Source organism: Hyperolius riggenbachi, chromosome 8, assembly GCF_040937935.1.
Source record: "Hyperolius riggenbachi isolate aHypRig1 chromosome 8, aHypRig1.pri, whole genome shotgun sequence".
In the NCBI taxonomy this organism is placed as follows: Eukaryota; Metazoa; Chordata; class Amphibia; order Anura; family Hyperoliidae; genus Hyperolius; species Hyperolius riggenbachi.
This window is the reverse complement of record NC_090653.1, coordinates 25,602,389-25,615,990: the sequence shown is the minus strand read 5'-3', so window position 1 is coordinate 25,615,990 and position 13,602 is coordinate 25,602,389. Positions and strand designations below refer to the sequence as shown.

General features: G+C 47.8%; 3 protein-coding genes across 21 annotated transcripts in view; 2 read left to right on the top strand and 1 right to left on the bottom strand.

Moving 5' to 3' along the window:
* The window catches only part of GIPR (gastric inhibitory polypeptide receptor), a 309,157-nt gene that overhangs the window by 140,567 nt on the left and 154,988 nt on the right, over positions 1–13,602 (bottom strand). The gene's annotated exons all lie outside the window — the stretch shown is intronic.
* The window catches only part of GPR4 (G protein-coupled receptor 4), a 228,422-nt gene that overhangs the window by 130,518 nt on the left and 84,302 nt on the right, over positions 1–13,602 (top strand). The window lies entirely within an intron of this gene.
* Positions 1–13,602, top strand: part of EML2 (EMAP like 2) — a 56,220-nt gene that overhangs the window by 29,633 nt on the left and 12,985 nt on the right. For all 4 annotated transcript variants that reach the window (XM_068250101.1, XM_068250099.1, XM_068250102.1 and 1 more), the window contains 8 exons: positions 2,713–2,842; positions 3,764–3,913; positions 3,996–4,065; positions 4,531–4,641; positions 4,721–4,816; positions 6,626–6,790; positions 11,185–11,284; positions 12,017–12,171. In XM_068250101.1, the coding sequence (XP_068106202.1) occupies positions 2,713–2,842; positions 3,764–3,913; positions 3,996–4,065; positions 4,531–4,641; positions 4,721–4,816; positions 6,626–6,790; positions 11,185–11,284; positions 12,017–12,171 (977 nt within the window). The remainder of the gene's footprint in view (positions 1–2,712; positions 2,843–3,763; positions 3,914–3,995; positions 4,066–4,530; positions 4,642–4,720; positions 4,817–6,625; positions 6,791–11,184; positions 11,285–12,016; positions 12,172–13,602) is intronic.

Sequence of the window (13,602 nt, the reverse complement as noted above, 5' to 3'; positions counted from 1 at the left end):
TGATTCATGATTGGGTTTATGTTGAAAACTCATGGAGACTGAGTAGACAGTGTGTTCAACTAGATCACTACTCTGTGTCAGCTCTTCAGCTGGGTGGTTTTAGATGGGACGTTCACTTCAGCCTGTGTATGGCTAGCACCTGGGGAGAGCTCACGTTTAGTCAAGTTTAGGGTTCTGAGGACTTGGTGTGAGGGTTTAAATGATCTGTAACTTCACGCAATCACCACACAATGGCCTCAATTCACTAAGATCATGCTGGAGATAAGGAAAGAGATAACTTGCAACTGCACAGTGAGTAATCTTATCTCTTCATTCCTTAAGTTACCTCCTCTGTAGTTATTTTCACACACAGTTAATTAAAGAGACACTGAAGCGAAAAAAAAAATGATGATATTATGATTTGTATGTGTAGCACAGCTAAGAAATAAAACATTAAGATCAAATACATCAGTCTAATTGTTTCCAGTACAGGAAGAGTTGAGAAACTTCAGTTGTTAGCTCTATGCAAACAAGCCATTAGGCTCTCCGACTAAGTTAAGGTGGCCATACACTGGCCCGATTCCCGGCCGTTTCGACAGCAGATTCGATCCTGGGATCGAATCTGCTGCCAATCGTTCGCGGTAAACGCCGCCGACGATCCGATTTCCTCCCGAAATCGGATCGGTCCGTCGATCGCGCCGTGCGGGAAATTACCCTCGATCGCCCGCGGTTAAGTGCGCGTCGCTAGCGGCGGCCGATCCGATGAAAAATACATTACCTGATGCGGGCTCCCGGGCGTCTTCTCTGCATCTTCTCAGCGCTGCACCCGCTCCATCCCGGCGCTTCCTGGGTCACTGCAGTGACCCAGGAAGTTCAAATAGAGGGCGCTCTATTTGAACTTCCTGGTCACGGAGTGACACAGGAAGCGCCGGGATGGAGCGGGTGCAGCGCTGAGAAGATGCAGAGAAGACGCCCGGGAGCCCGCATCAGGTAATGTATACGGGGGGGGGGGGGGGGACAGGCGGCAGGAGCAGCTGAACAGATTGTGATCGGTTTCAGGCTGAAATCGATTCACAATCTGTTTGCAGTAAAGGCAGCCATACGATCCCTATCTGATCAGATTCGATCAGATAGGGATCTGTCAGCTGGTCGATCTGATGGCACATCGACCAGTGTATGGCTGCCTTTAGTGGTGGAGAGGGCTGTTATCTGACTTTTATTGTCTCAACTGTTCCTGGACTATTTACTTTTTCTCTGCTAGAGGAGAGGTCATTACTTCACAGACTGCTCTGAAAGACTCATTTTGAATGCTGAGTGTTGTGTAATCTGCACATATTAGAGAATGATGCAATGTTAGAAAAAACACTATATACCTGAAAATAAAAGTATGAGAATATTTTCTTTGCTGCTAATCTTCTAGTAATTATTCATAGTACACAACCAATTCACTATATCATATTTTTTTTCGCTTCAGTGTCTCTTTAACAGCCTGTCTAGAATTCTGGAGTTATTTTAAGGATTGAAGAGTTAACTTAAAGACAGAAGAGTTAACTTTAGGTTTGCCTGAGGTAAAATGTTCCCTGAATACTACATGCCTCATCACCATGGTGATAACTATAGAAACGTTATTAAAGACAGGAGATAAGCTTAGTGAATTGAGGCCATTGACAGGTTACTGTATGTGTTCCAGGGAGTCAAACCAGTGAAGTCCAGATTCCTGATGGACCATGTAAGAGCCACAACGGAAGAAAGAACCGGGACTCCACCTGGATGAGTTGCAAACTTTATCACTGTAACAGCAGGCATGATGTTTTGGTCCTCAAAACCTTCATCAAATGCCCTTGATGAAGGACTTGATGATCAAAACGTTATTCATGTAAAGCTTGCAAGTTAGTGTGAGGGCCATGTTACAGAGGCTATGAATATCGGTTGGGGTTATTATTATTATTATTATTATTTAGTATTTATATAGTGCCGACATATTACGCAGCGCTGTACAGTATATATATATATATATATATATATCTATATCTCTCTATCTATCTATCTTGTCGCTAACTGTCCCTCAAAGGAGCTCACAATCTAATCCCTACTTGAGTCTTCATGACAAGTTACTGTTAAGAATTGGATGAATGATAACTGGATGAAGGATTACTGTCATGAAAATATTAAACTGTAAAATATATGTAAACATATACAAATAAGAAGTGGGTTTCTTCCAGAGTAATATGAGCCATAGATTACTTTTCTCCTATGTTGCTGTCACTTACAGTAGGTAGTAGAAATCTGACAGAACCAACAGGTTTTGGACTAGCCTATCTCCTCATGGGAGATCTTTGTATACATATTTTTTTTAGGAAGTGTCTTTTATAAAGAATAAAAGCCATGCTGAGAATCCCCCATGTAGAGATGGACTAGCCCAAAACCTGTCGGTAATGTCCGATTTCTATTGCCGTACTAACTATAAGTGACAGCAACAAAGGAGAGAAGTAATTTATGGCTCATTTTACTCTGGAAGAAACTTTCTTCTTATTTGTATATGTTTACATATATTTTAAATGTTAAGATTTTCATGATAGTGGTCCTGTAAAGTGATGGTTACAGGTTTTTATTATTTGGAGGCAGGAGAAAGCCAGTTGACAATGGGTTGTCCTGTGGGTAGAAGAAGCCATGGCCTGCCCTCAGAGCTGCATAGACGTTTGTGTGATTTGCTGTTTCTCTCTGTCTGTTTAGAGGATGGAGTGGTGAAGCTGTACCTTCGGGGGCGGTCTGTTCCCCTCTATGTGCCGGATTCGCTGGTTGCATCGTACAATCTAGAAGTGAAAGGAGAACTTCCAAGCAAGGATCTGCAGCTGGAATGGGTGTATCCTGATGTGTGACCTGTTATCCTGATTCCTGACCAATGGGCAATGTTTCCAGACTATAACTGCTTCTTATAATCTACAACCGAACCTTGTCTGCTGGTGACTGTCCACCAGAGGAGCGTCTGCTTGTATTAGCTCTATCATTATAGTATGGCTTTCCCCCATCCTCTGGTTAGTCCCATGCTCCCCTGTGACCCTTGTCCCATCCTCTGGTCAATGGTCAGCCCAACCCCCATTCCCTGGTCAGTTTTATCCCCCCCCCCCCCCCCCCTTCCTCCTAAACTCGCTGGCGTTATGATTATTTCCAGATTTAGGGTCTAAAAGCCGTGAAATTTATAGAATCTCTATCGGTTTCCATCTTTACGGCTTCAAACATGAGATCACTTTTCTTTTTTCTTTTTCTTTTTTGCAACCCAGCTCAGTGTACATTTTCTCTCCCTACTGCCACAACTTAATGTCCCTTCTGCAGCAAACCTCACATAAACAGGCTTACATCACTGTGTAAACTCTTCAAAGGGATAGGGGGATTACATTTCCTTCTGGTCATAGTGTCCTTATCTTAACTGAAATGGGAACCTTTATGTTTGCATGCTGAGATTAGATTGGTACTGTAGCTAAATAAAAATCCACAATCCCAATGGCACTACATTGTTCGCAGTTTGTGCAATTAGCCAAAGGTACAGAGATCAAGTAAAAATAAGTGGGATTTACATATATTTTTGGAGCGCTATTTTTTTGGAGAGGGGCAATTTGTGGATGCTACAACCCCTCCTTAAAGGGCCACCACCCTCTCCCCCTTGTCTGGTCAGAGTTGTCCACTGTGATAAATACTGTATCTAATACAAGCTATTACGCAGACCCCGACTTCCTGACCCCTCCCCCAGATCTTCTAGTTTCTCTCCTTAACCCTGTGGGTACAGATACGGGTACAGAGGCCGGGACTGCCGCTCTAATCTCTTCATCTTGCCATCGGGGGAGCTCCTGTACTTCACAGCCGCAGTGTGTGTCCTGTATGACCCCACAGCCGGCACCCAGCGTCACTACCGGGGTCACACTGATGACATCAAAAGGTCAGGATGGTATTTTTTTTTTTTTTTCAGTCATTTCCATGCTGTGTCTGTCCATTTACTGATGTGTTCCTTTCGACCCCAGCCTTGCTGTCCATCCAGACTCCGTCACCATCGCCAGCGGCCAAGTGGCTGGCAACTCCCAGGATGGCAAGGTAAGTGCCAGGGAAGGCCAGGCTACTTACCTCCTGGAGGCCAAGTCCTCCAGTGACCTTCTCCTGAAAACCACTCAATACATTTCCCATCATTGAATCCTAAATATATGTTTGGGAGCTTTTGCCGATGGTATACATTTTTTTTGAGTGGGCCTCTCATAAATCGCAGGTCACGCGTCGAGGCTTCATCCTATGACACCGTTGCTTTGACATAAGTTACCGGTAGAGTCCTGCTTTATGGCAGAGCTGTGGATGAGCCGTCCCCCGAGCAGCCCAGATCTTCTAGTCACATGATCTCACCTCACACAGGGATTGGTGGGTTTTATCAATCACCCCTACACTCAATCCAATCAAAAAAATTTTCTGGCAATATTTTTTTTTTTTTTTTTTTGCTTTATTCTCTTATCCTTATTCCTGTCATCTGTTTCATGTGACGATGTGTCCACCATATTTCCTTCCGCGCAGGCTCTGCCGCCGCACGTCCGCATCTGGCACTCGGTCAGTCTCTGCACACTGCACGTCATCGGTGTGGGACACTTTGACAGAGCGGTGACCTGTCTGAGCTTCTCCAAGACTGTGAGTATCACCACCACAGAGGCTTGTTCCTCTGTCTGTCCCCATGATGACCGTGTGACCCCTCTCTTGTGCTTGGCAGGATGGTGGCAGCCATCTTTGTGCGTGTGATGAATCTGGGGACCATGTCCTGTCGGTGTGGCAGTGGCAGCGCGAGATGAAGGTGACTGAGGTCAAGGTGAGTGTTATGTAGATGCCCTAATGTAGGGGTGTCAAACTCCAATCATGTAGGGGGCCAAAATCAAAGACATAGTCAAAGTCACGGGACAGTTGGTTTAGTAAGGTTTAACATTTATTGAATAGTGTCAAGCAAAGTGGCATAACTATAGTAATCGTGGAGGGATGAAGGGATGTGCAGGTTAAAAAAATGGCACACTGCTCCACCGATAAATGTATTACAAAATGCTATTTATCATTTTATTGTATTCTATTTCAAAACGCTGTTGTATCGTTCATATACATGATGCCGAAAATGACATCTTGCTTTCAAGGTTATTTAACGTTTTAAAAAGTCCTAAAACGTTAAAGAACCATAGTAACTAGATGTCATTACTGTTGTAATGTCTGATTGTGCTGCCAAGAAGCTCCCTTCCTCACTGAGTAGCACGCATGCTCAGTGTGAAGTTAATTATGCTGTTGGTGGTAAAATACTAAATATCTCAGCTTCCACACCTCCTACATTCCCCAAATTTTCAGGGTAGGGAGGGGACCCTCCGAACTACCTCTATGCCAAATTGCAGCCCCCGAGCCCCGCTGGTTCCCGAGATAGGTTTCTGTAGTCTATCTCGGGAACCAGCGGGGCAATTTGGCATATAGGTAGTTCGGGGGATCCCCTCCCTACCCTGAACATTTGGGGAGTGTAAGAGGTGTGGAAGCTGAGATATTTAGTATTTTACCACCAGCAGCATAATTAAATAGGAAATGTGGCCGCACAGTCTCCTACTGCGCATGCGGGGCAGTGCAAATTAACAGGCAACGCAATCAGACACATCACCGGCATCTAGCATACGTTACCTTGTCCCGGGCTAATTCACTTCCTAGTTAGTTTGCTGTAGTCCTGCAGCCAGCCAATCACCATGCGGGAACTGAAGCCACAAGGTGATTGGCTGGATGCAGGACTACTGCAAAATAACTGAGGAAGTGAAGGTGCGATCGCTGGGACAAGGTAATGTATCAATGCATATGGGCACACTGACTCCTCCCTCTACCTAATCCTACTCCCTCCACCCCTGCTGCTTAACACCAGGCAGTGTCCCACTGTGTGCGCCATTATTGAACCTGACTGGGGGATAAGGGAGAGTGGTGCAGTGGTGCAGTCTGATATTTACCTGCTCCACTGCTGCTATCTGTCATCTCTGTCCTTCCTGACAGTCATATGCTCTATGCTGCATATCTTTGTATCTACTTGCATGTCATGTGATTGGGAGCTAAAGGTACGCAAGCATAGAGCGGTGAGAGGAGAGTGTGAGTTGGATCCCATGCTAACCAGTGGCCCATAGCTGGGGGTCCCGTCAGCTGTTGCTGTGTTCCAGCTGAAGCTGACAATGTTTCAACCGGAAACACTCTGGTGTGGTCCTTTGTAGGTGAAGGCAGTGTACTGTCACTCCTCACAGTGCTTCACTGCTTAAGGTGCGTACCCCGTGCACTATTGTAACAAACGAAGGTTCCGTCAGACCCTCCCGCTGGGCGGACATCCTGCCGACAGTAGGACGTGTGTACGTGTCTTATCAGTCTGCCAACAGACTGTACACACGCCCTACTGTCGGCAGAACGTCCGCCCAGCGGGAGGGTCTGACTGAACCGTCGTTTGTTACAATAGTGCACGGGGTACGCACCTTTAGAATGATGCACATTTGAAGCTTTCGAGGGCCATTTAAAATGTTGAGAAGGGCCAGATTTGCCCCGCGGGCGTTGTTTGACACCTGTGCCCTAATGACACACGATGATGCCATAACGGTGCTCACACCTCCACTCTCTCTGTTACCAGTGTTCCACAGAGCCGGTCCTGGCTACCATCTTCCACCCCACAGAACCTAACCTCATCATCACCTGCGGCAAATCTCAGCTGTACTACTGGAGCCTGGAGGGGGCCGCAGGGGCCGGAGCCGCCGGAGGGACCGCCACGCTCAGCAAGAGGCAGGGGGTGTTCGAGGTAAGCTCTCAGGGGAACAATGGTAGGAGAAAAAGGCAACAGAAGAATTGCATATGGGCCTGTGTCTGCTGAATTTTTTCTCCTAGGTGATATTTGCACAGCTTGTCAATAAAATACTTTTTTTAAATCATCAGCAAGCAAGAAAATATTAAAATTAATTTTGATAGTACTTTTTCATCTACTTTTTTGGTACTTTTTCAATTGCAAAGTGCTGAAAAATTATTTTAAAGAGAACACAAAGTGGTTTTTTTGGGGGGCAGATGGGATACAGAGGCATGTTCTCTGCCTAATGACGTGGCTCTGTGTCCCCCAACCGCGGTGCTATAGCCCCCCGAAAATAGCAACAATATTTGTCACTAATCTCAAATGTAAATGTGGGAGAGGGATTCCCCGTTCAAACCGCCTGCCAGGGGTGTTCCTGCAGGGTTTCCAGAGCTCCCTGGATGGGCCTCCTGCCGCTCCCCCGCCTCTCTGCATGCTGTGAATGAGTATGAATCTTTCATTCCAGCATCGTTACCCAGCAGCTCCGGTACCACCTGCCGGTCTGGGGTCCCCACTGGTGCAGAGGCCGACCTTGCGAGGGCAGCTCGCGAACTACTGTCTGAACAGGACACTCCACACCATGTGAGTGATTACTGTGCTTGTGCAAGCGCCGCTATCCATCAATAGGACATTAGCGCAGGCGCAGTAGAGGACGACCCCGCGAGGTCGGCCTCTGCACCGGCGGGGAACCTGGGCTGGGGCTGGGACTGGAGCTGCTGCGTGGGGGCACGTCGGATGATAGGGGTTGGAGGAAGCCCTGGGTAAGTAAATGTTGTTCGCCGCTCGGAGACCGCCATCTAATTACCTTGTACAGCGCTACGGTCTGCAGCAGCGCTGTACTGGAGACAGCCCTGGGACACTAGAGAGTGATTGGCTCTCAAAGGCAGAAGCCTATGACAGCTGATCGCCATGATTGGCTGGCTGCTGGAAAAGGGAAAAAAAAGAAAGCAATGTATTTATTAAAAAATATATAAGAAAAATATTTATAAAAAAAATAAACATTGGGGGAGCAGTCAGACCCCACCAACAGAGAGCTCTGTTGGTGGGGAGAAAAGGAGGGGGGGATCACTGGTGTGCTGAGTTGTGCAGCCCTGCAGCTTGGCCTTAAAGCTACAGTGGCCTATTTGACAAAAAATGGCCTAGTCTTTAGGGGGGTTTAACACTGCGGTCCTCAAGAGGTTAAAAGGTCACTTTCGCAAAAAAAAAAGGTAATATTTTTAAATGCATGTGTATAAAAAATAAAGAGTAAAATGCACTATACATGTAGTTTTTTTTCCTATGTTGCTGTCACTTACAGTAAGAAGTAGAAATCTGAGATGTTTTGGACTAGCCCATCTCTTCATGGGGGGTTCTCAAGTGTTTCTTTTATTATCAGAAGCATACTGAATATCCGTTTCTCAGTACAGCTGCCAAACTAGTGTGCCAGAAAGTAGGTAGGCAACTTGCATCTTTGTATAGATCCTTTCCAGAGAGCATTGAAGATTCCCCAGGAAGAGATGTATGCGTTCAAAAGCTGTTTATTGCCTACTGTGACAGCGGTGTAGGGAAAAGTAATCTATAGCACATTTTACTCTGAAAGAAGCACACTTTTGATAGAAGGGTGGAGTGGAGGTGCCCAAAATATTTGGGTGTTAAAGCTTTACCAGTTCAACTGGAAAAATATTTATTAAAAATATTGACAACACATTTCGCAGGTCATGGCCCGCTTTCTCGGGTCAGTACATAAAAATTCCTTAGCAGCATAAGGAGTAGAGTGTAGGCGCACGATACTGCCAGGGCTGGATTTATACTCTTTGCCGCCCAAGGCCACTGCCACCCACCTTCAGTATAGGTAGCCAGATAACCCCTAGCACCTTTCTCTCCAGTATAGGTAGCCAGATGACTCATCCCCCTTTCCCTCCAGTATAGGTAGCCAGATAACCCCTAGCACCTTTCCCTCCAGTATAGGTAGCCAGATAACCCCTAACACTTTTCTCTCCAGTATAGGTAGCCAGATAACCCCTAGCACCGTTCTCTCCAGTATAGGTAGCCAGATAACCCCTAGCACCTTTCCCTCCAGTATAGGTAGCCAGATAACCCCTAGCACCGTTCTCTCCAGTATAGGTAGCCAGATAACCCCTAGCACCATTCCCTCCAGTATAGGTAGCCAGATAACCCCTAGCACCGTTCTCTCCAGTATAGGTAGCCAGATGACCCCTAGCACTTTTCCCTCCAGTATAGGTAGCCAGATAACCCCTAGCACCTTTCCCTCCAGTATAGGTAGCCAGATAACCCCTAGCACCGTTCTCTCCAGTATAGGTAGCCAGATAACCCCTAGCACCATTCTCTCCAGTATAGGTAGCCAGATAACCCCTAGCACCATTCTCTCCAGTATAGGTAGCCAGATAACCCCTAGCACCGTTCTCTCCAGTATAGGTAGCCAGATAACCCCTAGCACCTTTCTCTCTAGTATAGGTAGCCAGATAACCCCTAGCACTTTTCCCTCCAGTATAGGTAGCCAGATAACCCCTAGCACCTTTCCCTCCAGTATAGGTAGCCAGATAACCCCTAGCACCTTTCCCTCCAGTATAGGTAGCCAGATAACCCCTAGCACCTTTCCCTCCAGTATAGGTAGCCAGATAACCCCTAGCACCTTTCCCTCCAGTATAGGTAGCCAGATAACCCCTAGCACCTTTCTCTCTAGTATAGGTAGCCAGATAACCCCTAGCACTTTTCCCTCCAGTATAGGTAGCCAGATAACCCCTAGCACCTTTCTCTCTAGTATAGGTAGCCAGATAACCCCTAGCACTTTTCCCTCCAGTATAGGTAGCCAGATAACCCCTAGCACCTTTCCCTCCAGTATAGGTAGCCAGATGACCCCTCCCCCTTTCTCTCTAGTATAGGTAGCCAGATAACCCCTAGCACTTTTCCCTCCAGTATAGGTAGCCAGATGACCCCTAGCACCTTTCCCTCCAGTATAGGTAGCCAGATAACCCCTAGCACCTTTCTCTCCAGTATAGGTAGCCAGATAACCCCTAGCACCTTTCTCTCCAGTATAGGTAGCCAGATAACCCCTAGCACCTTTCTCTCCAGTATAGGTAGCCAGATGACCCCTAGCACCTTTCCCTCCAGTATAGGTAGCCAGATAACCCCTAGCACCTTTCTCTCCAGTATAGGTAGCCAGATAACCCCTAGCACTTTTCTCTCCAGTATAGGTAGCCAGATAACCCCTAGCACCTTTCTCTCCAGTATAGGTAGCCAGATGACCCCTCCCCCTTTCCCTCTAGTATAGGTAGCCAGATGACCCCTCCCCCTTTCCCTCTAGTATAGGTAGCCAGATGACCCCTTCCCTCCAGTATAGGTAGCCAGATGACTCCCTTAATTCCTCCTTTACCCACCCTTTTTCAGTATAGGTAGCCAGCTCCCCTTCACACCGCAGCAGCCATCAGTGTCACTCATTTCTCCGCTCGTCTCCAGTGCAGAAGCTTCCTCTTACTTTCCGTCTCCAATGCTGCCCAAGTCTATAGCCGCCGGCCACAATGCAAACGTGCACAGAGAGCAAGGTGGCCGCTGCACAGTTGGCTAGCAGCAGAGTACCGCGGTCAGACGCTAGCCTGATCTCCCTGCATTGTAGCATTTGCAAGCTTGCAAATGCTGTACCAGTTTAGCCTGCTGCTTTGGTACCCCTTCTCCCCTAGCGCCCTAGGCCATGGCCTAGGTGGCCTTGGCCTAAATCCCACCCTGGATACTGCAACATTGGGCTCCTAGTCTCTCTCCGCTTCTCTTTTAGGTGTTCTTGGTCCCTACAAGTACCACCAAACCCATTCTACATACTTTCAATAAGTATGTGTACACATGTATTTTTAAATCTTACATTTTTTTTTTTGTGGTAGTGGTACTTTAATGCTAATCAAAACTGAGAAAATGTGTTAGCTAGCGATATTTTAACTAATTCATCTTCATTCTATAGATCTGTTCAATGAACTGTATTTTTCCATCTTCATGCAAACTGTATTGCAGTTTATATGCATCTTGGAACTGAGCCAGTTCAAATTGGTAGCATCTGTACTTGATTAGACCATTTTCAAGCAGTATAATAAGTGAAACTAAATTTGCATAAAGTTGGAACGATTAGCATCTCATTAATCATGTCTATTCATCCCCAAAATATTTCCCCAGCATCATGTGTGAAGTCACCAGTAGGTGGCAGTCACTGATAGGCTAATAAGACACAAGGAAGGAATGAGTACTGGCATCTGTGGTGGGGAGGGAGAGAGGGGTTCAGGGTACCCAAGCGGTGGTGGAGGGCACAGGTGACGCCACTGATGGGCAGATTGTGTGATGTATCTAATGGTACACTTCTCTCCTCACAGAAATACGAGAAGCCGCGCTTTGTCCTTTGTGTGGCATTTGCTGAAAATGGAGACGTGGTGACCGGAGACTCCAACGGGAACCTATTTGTGTGGGGCAAAGGTGAGTATACAAGCATGCAGGTCATGTGTGGTTGGGGTACAGGGGGAACAGCAGGGTGCAGGTCATGTGTGGTTGGGGTACAGGGGGGGACAGCAGGGTGCAGGTCACGTGTGTAGGAGTAAAGGGGGGACACACGAGTGCAGGTCATGTGGTTGGGGTTAAGGGGGACAGCAGGGTACAGGTCATGCGTGGGCATAAAGGGAGGACACAGGGGTGCAGGTCGCGTGTGGGGGGGGTAAAGGGGGGCAGCAGGGTACAGGTCTCATGTGGTTGGCACAAATTGGGGGGGGGGGGGGGACAGCAGGAGTAAAGGGAGGACACAAGGGTGCAGGGCATGTGTGGTTGGGGTAAAGGGGGGGGACAGCAGGGTACAGGTCATGTGTGGGGTAAATGGGGGACACAAGGGTGCGGTCAACTATTGGTAGTGGGGTCGGCCATGTTGTGGAGTTGGTCGTGCACTTTGTTGGACGTTTTGTACGAGCCATTAGAAGGATCAGCAGGACTGCCAGGTAATGTGCATTGTTTAAAAGGAAATGAATATATCCCTCTCAGTTCAGGTTCCCTTTTGTGTAGATAAAAGGTGTACAGCTCATGTGTGGGGTAATGTTGGGGATGGAGGGTGTACAAGTCCTATGTGAGGACAGAAGGGGTTACAGGTCATGTGTATGGTACAGGTCAAATGGGGGTACAACTGATACATGTATTACACTTAACCACATGCGTCTCTTACAGGCAGTCACCGGATCTCACAAGCCATGAATGGAGCTCACGATGGTGCAATCTTTGCTCTTTGTGTGTGTAGAAACGGCACCCTTCTCTCTGGAGGTGGCAAAGACGGCAGAATCATTCTCTGGGACCGAGACTACAAGAAAGTGCAGGAGACCCGGGTATGCTGGGACACAGGAGGCTTGGTTATAAAGGACTAGGGTACAGGAGACCCGGGTATGCTGGGACACAGGAGGTTGGTTGTGAAGGACTAGGGTGCAGGAGACCTGGATATGATGGGACACAGGATGCTTGGTTATGAAGACCTAGGGTGCAGGAGACCTGGATATGATGGGACACAGGAGGCTTGGTTATGAAGACCTAGGGTGCAGGAGACCCGGGTATGATGGGACACAGGAGGCTTGGTTATGAAGACCTAGGGTGCAGGAGACCTGGATATGATGGGACACAGGAGGCTTGGTTGTGAAGGACTAGGGTGAAGGAGACCTGGATATGATGGGACACAGGAGGGTTGGTTGTGAAGGACTAGCGTACAGGACACAGGAGGCTTGGTTATGAAGGACTAGCGTGCAGGAGACCCTGGGTATGATGGGACACAGGAGGCTTGGTTATGAGGGACTAGGGTGCAGCAGACCCAGATATGATGGGACACAGGAGGTTGGTTGTGAAGGAATGGGATGCAGGAGACCCTGGGTATGATGGGACACAGGAGACTTGGTTATGAAGGACTAGCGTGCAGGAGACTTGGGTATGATGGGACACAGGAGGCTTGGTTATGAAGGACTAGGGTGCAGGAGACCTGGGTATGATGGGACACAGGAGGCTTGGTTATGAAGGACTAGCGGCAGGAGACCTGGGTATGATGGGACACAGGAGGCTTGGTTATGAAGGACTAGGGTGCAGGAGACCTGGGTATGATGGGACACAGGAGGTTGGTTGTGAAGGACTAGCGTGCAGGAGACCTGGGTATGATGGGACACAGGAGGCTTGGTTGTGAAGGACTAGCGTGCAGGAGACCTGGGAATGATGGGACACAGGAGGGTTGGTTGTGAAGGACTGGGATGCAGGAGACCTGGATATGATGGGACACAGGAGGGTTGGTTGTGAAGGACTGGGATGCAGGAGACCTGGATATGATGGGACACAGGAGGCTTGGTTATGAAGGACTAGGGTGCAGGAGACCCGGGTATGATGGGACTCAGGAAGCTTGGTTATGAAGGACTAGGGTGCAGGAGACCCGGGTATGATGGGACACAGGAGGCTTGGTTATGAAGGACTAGGGTGCAGGAGACCCGGGTATGATGGGACACAGGAGGCTTGGTTGTGAAGGACTGGGATGCAGGAGACCTGGATATGATGGGACACAGGAGGGTTGGTTGTGAAGGACTAGTGTGCAGGAGACCTGGATATGATGGGACACAGGAGGCTTGGTTATGAAGGACTAGGGTGCAGGACACCCGGGTATGATGGGACACAGAAGGCTTGGTTATGAAGGACTCCTGTGTGTGGTTTATCACACCTGAGTTCAATTTCTGTAGTCACCCCCAGGCCTGATTACTGCCACACCTGTTTCAATCAAGAAATCACTTAAA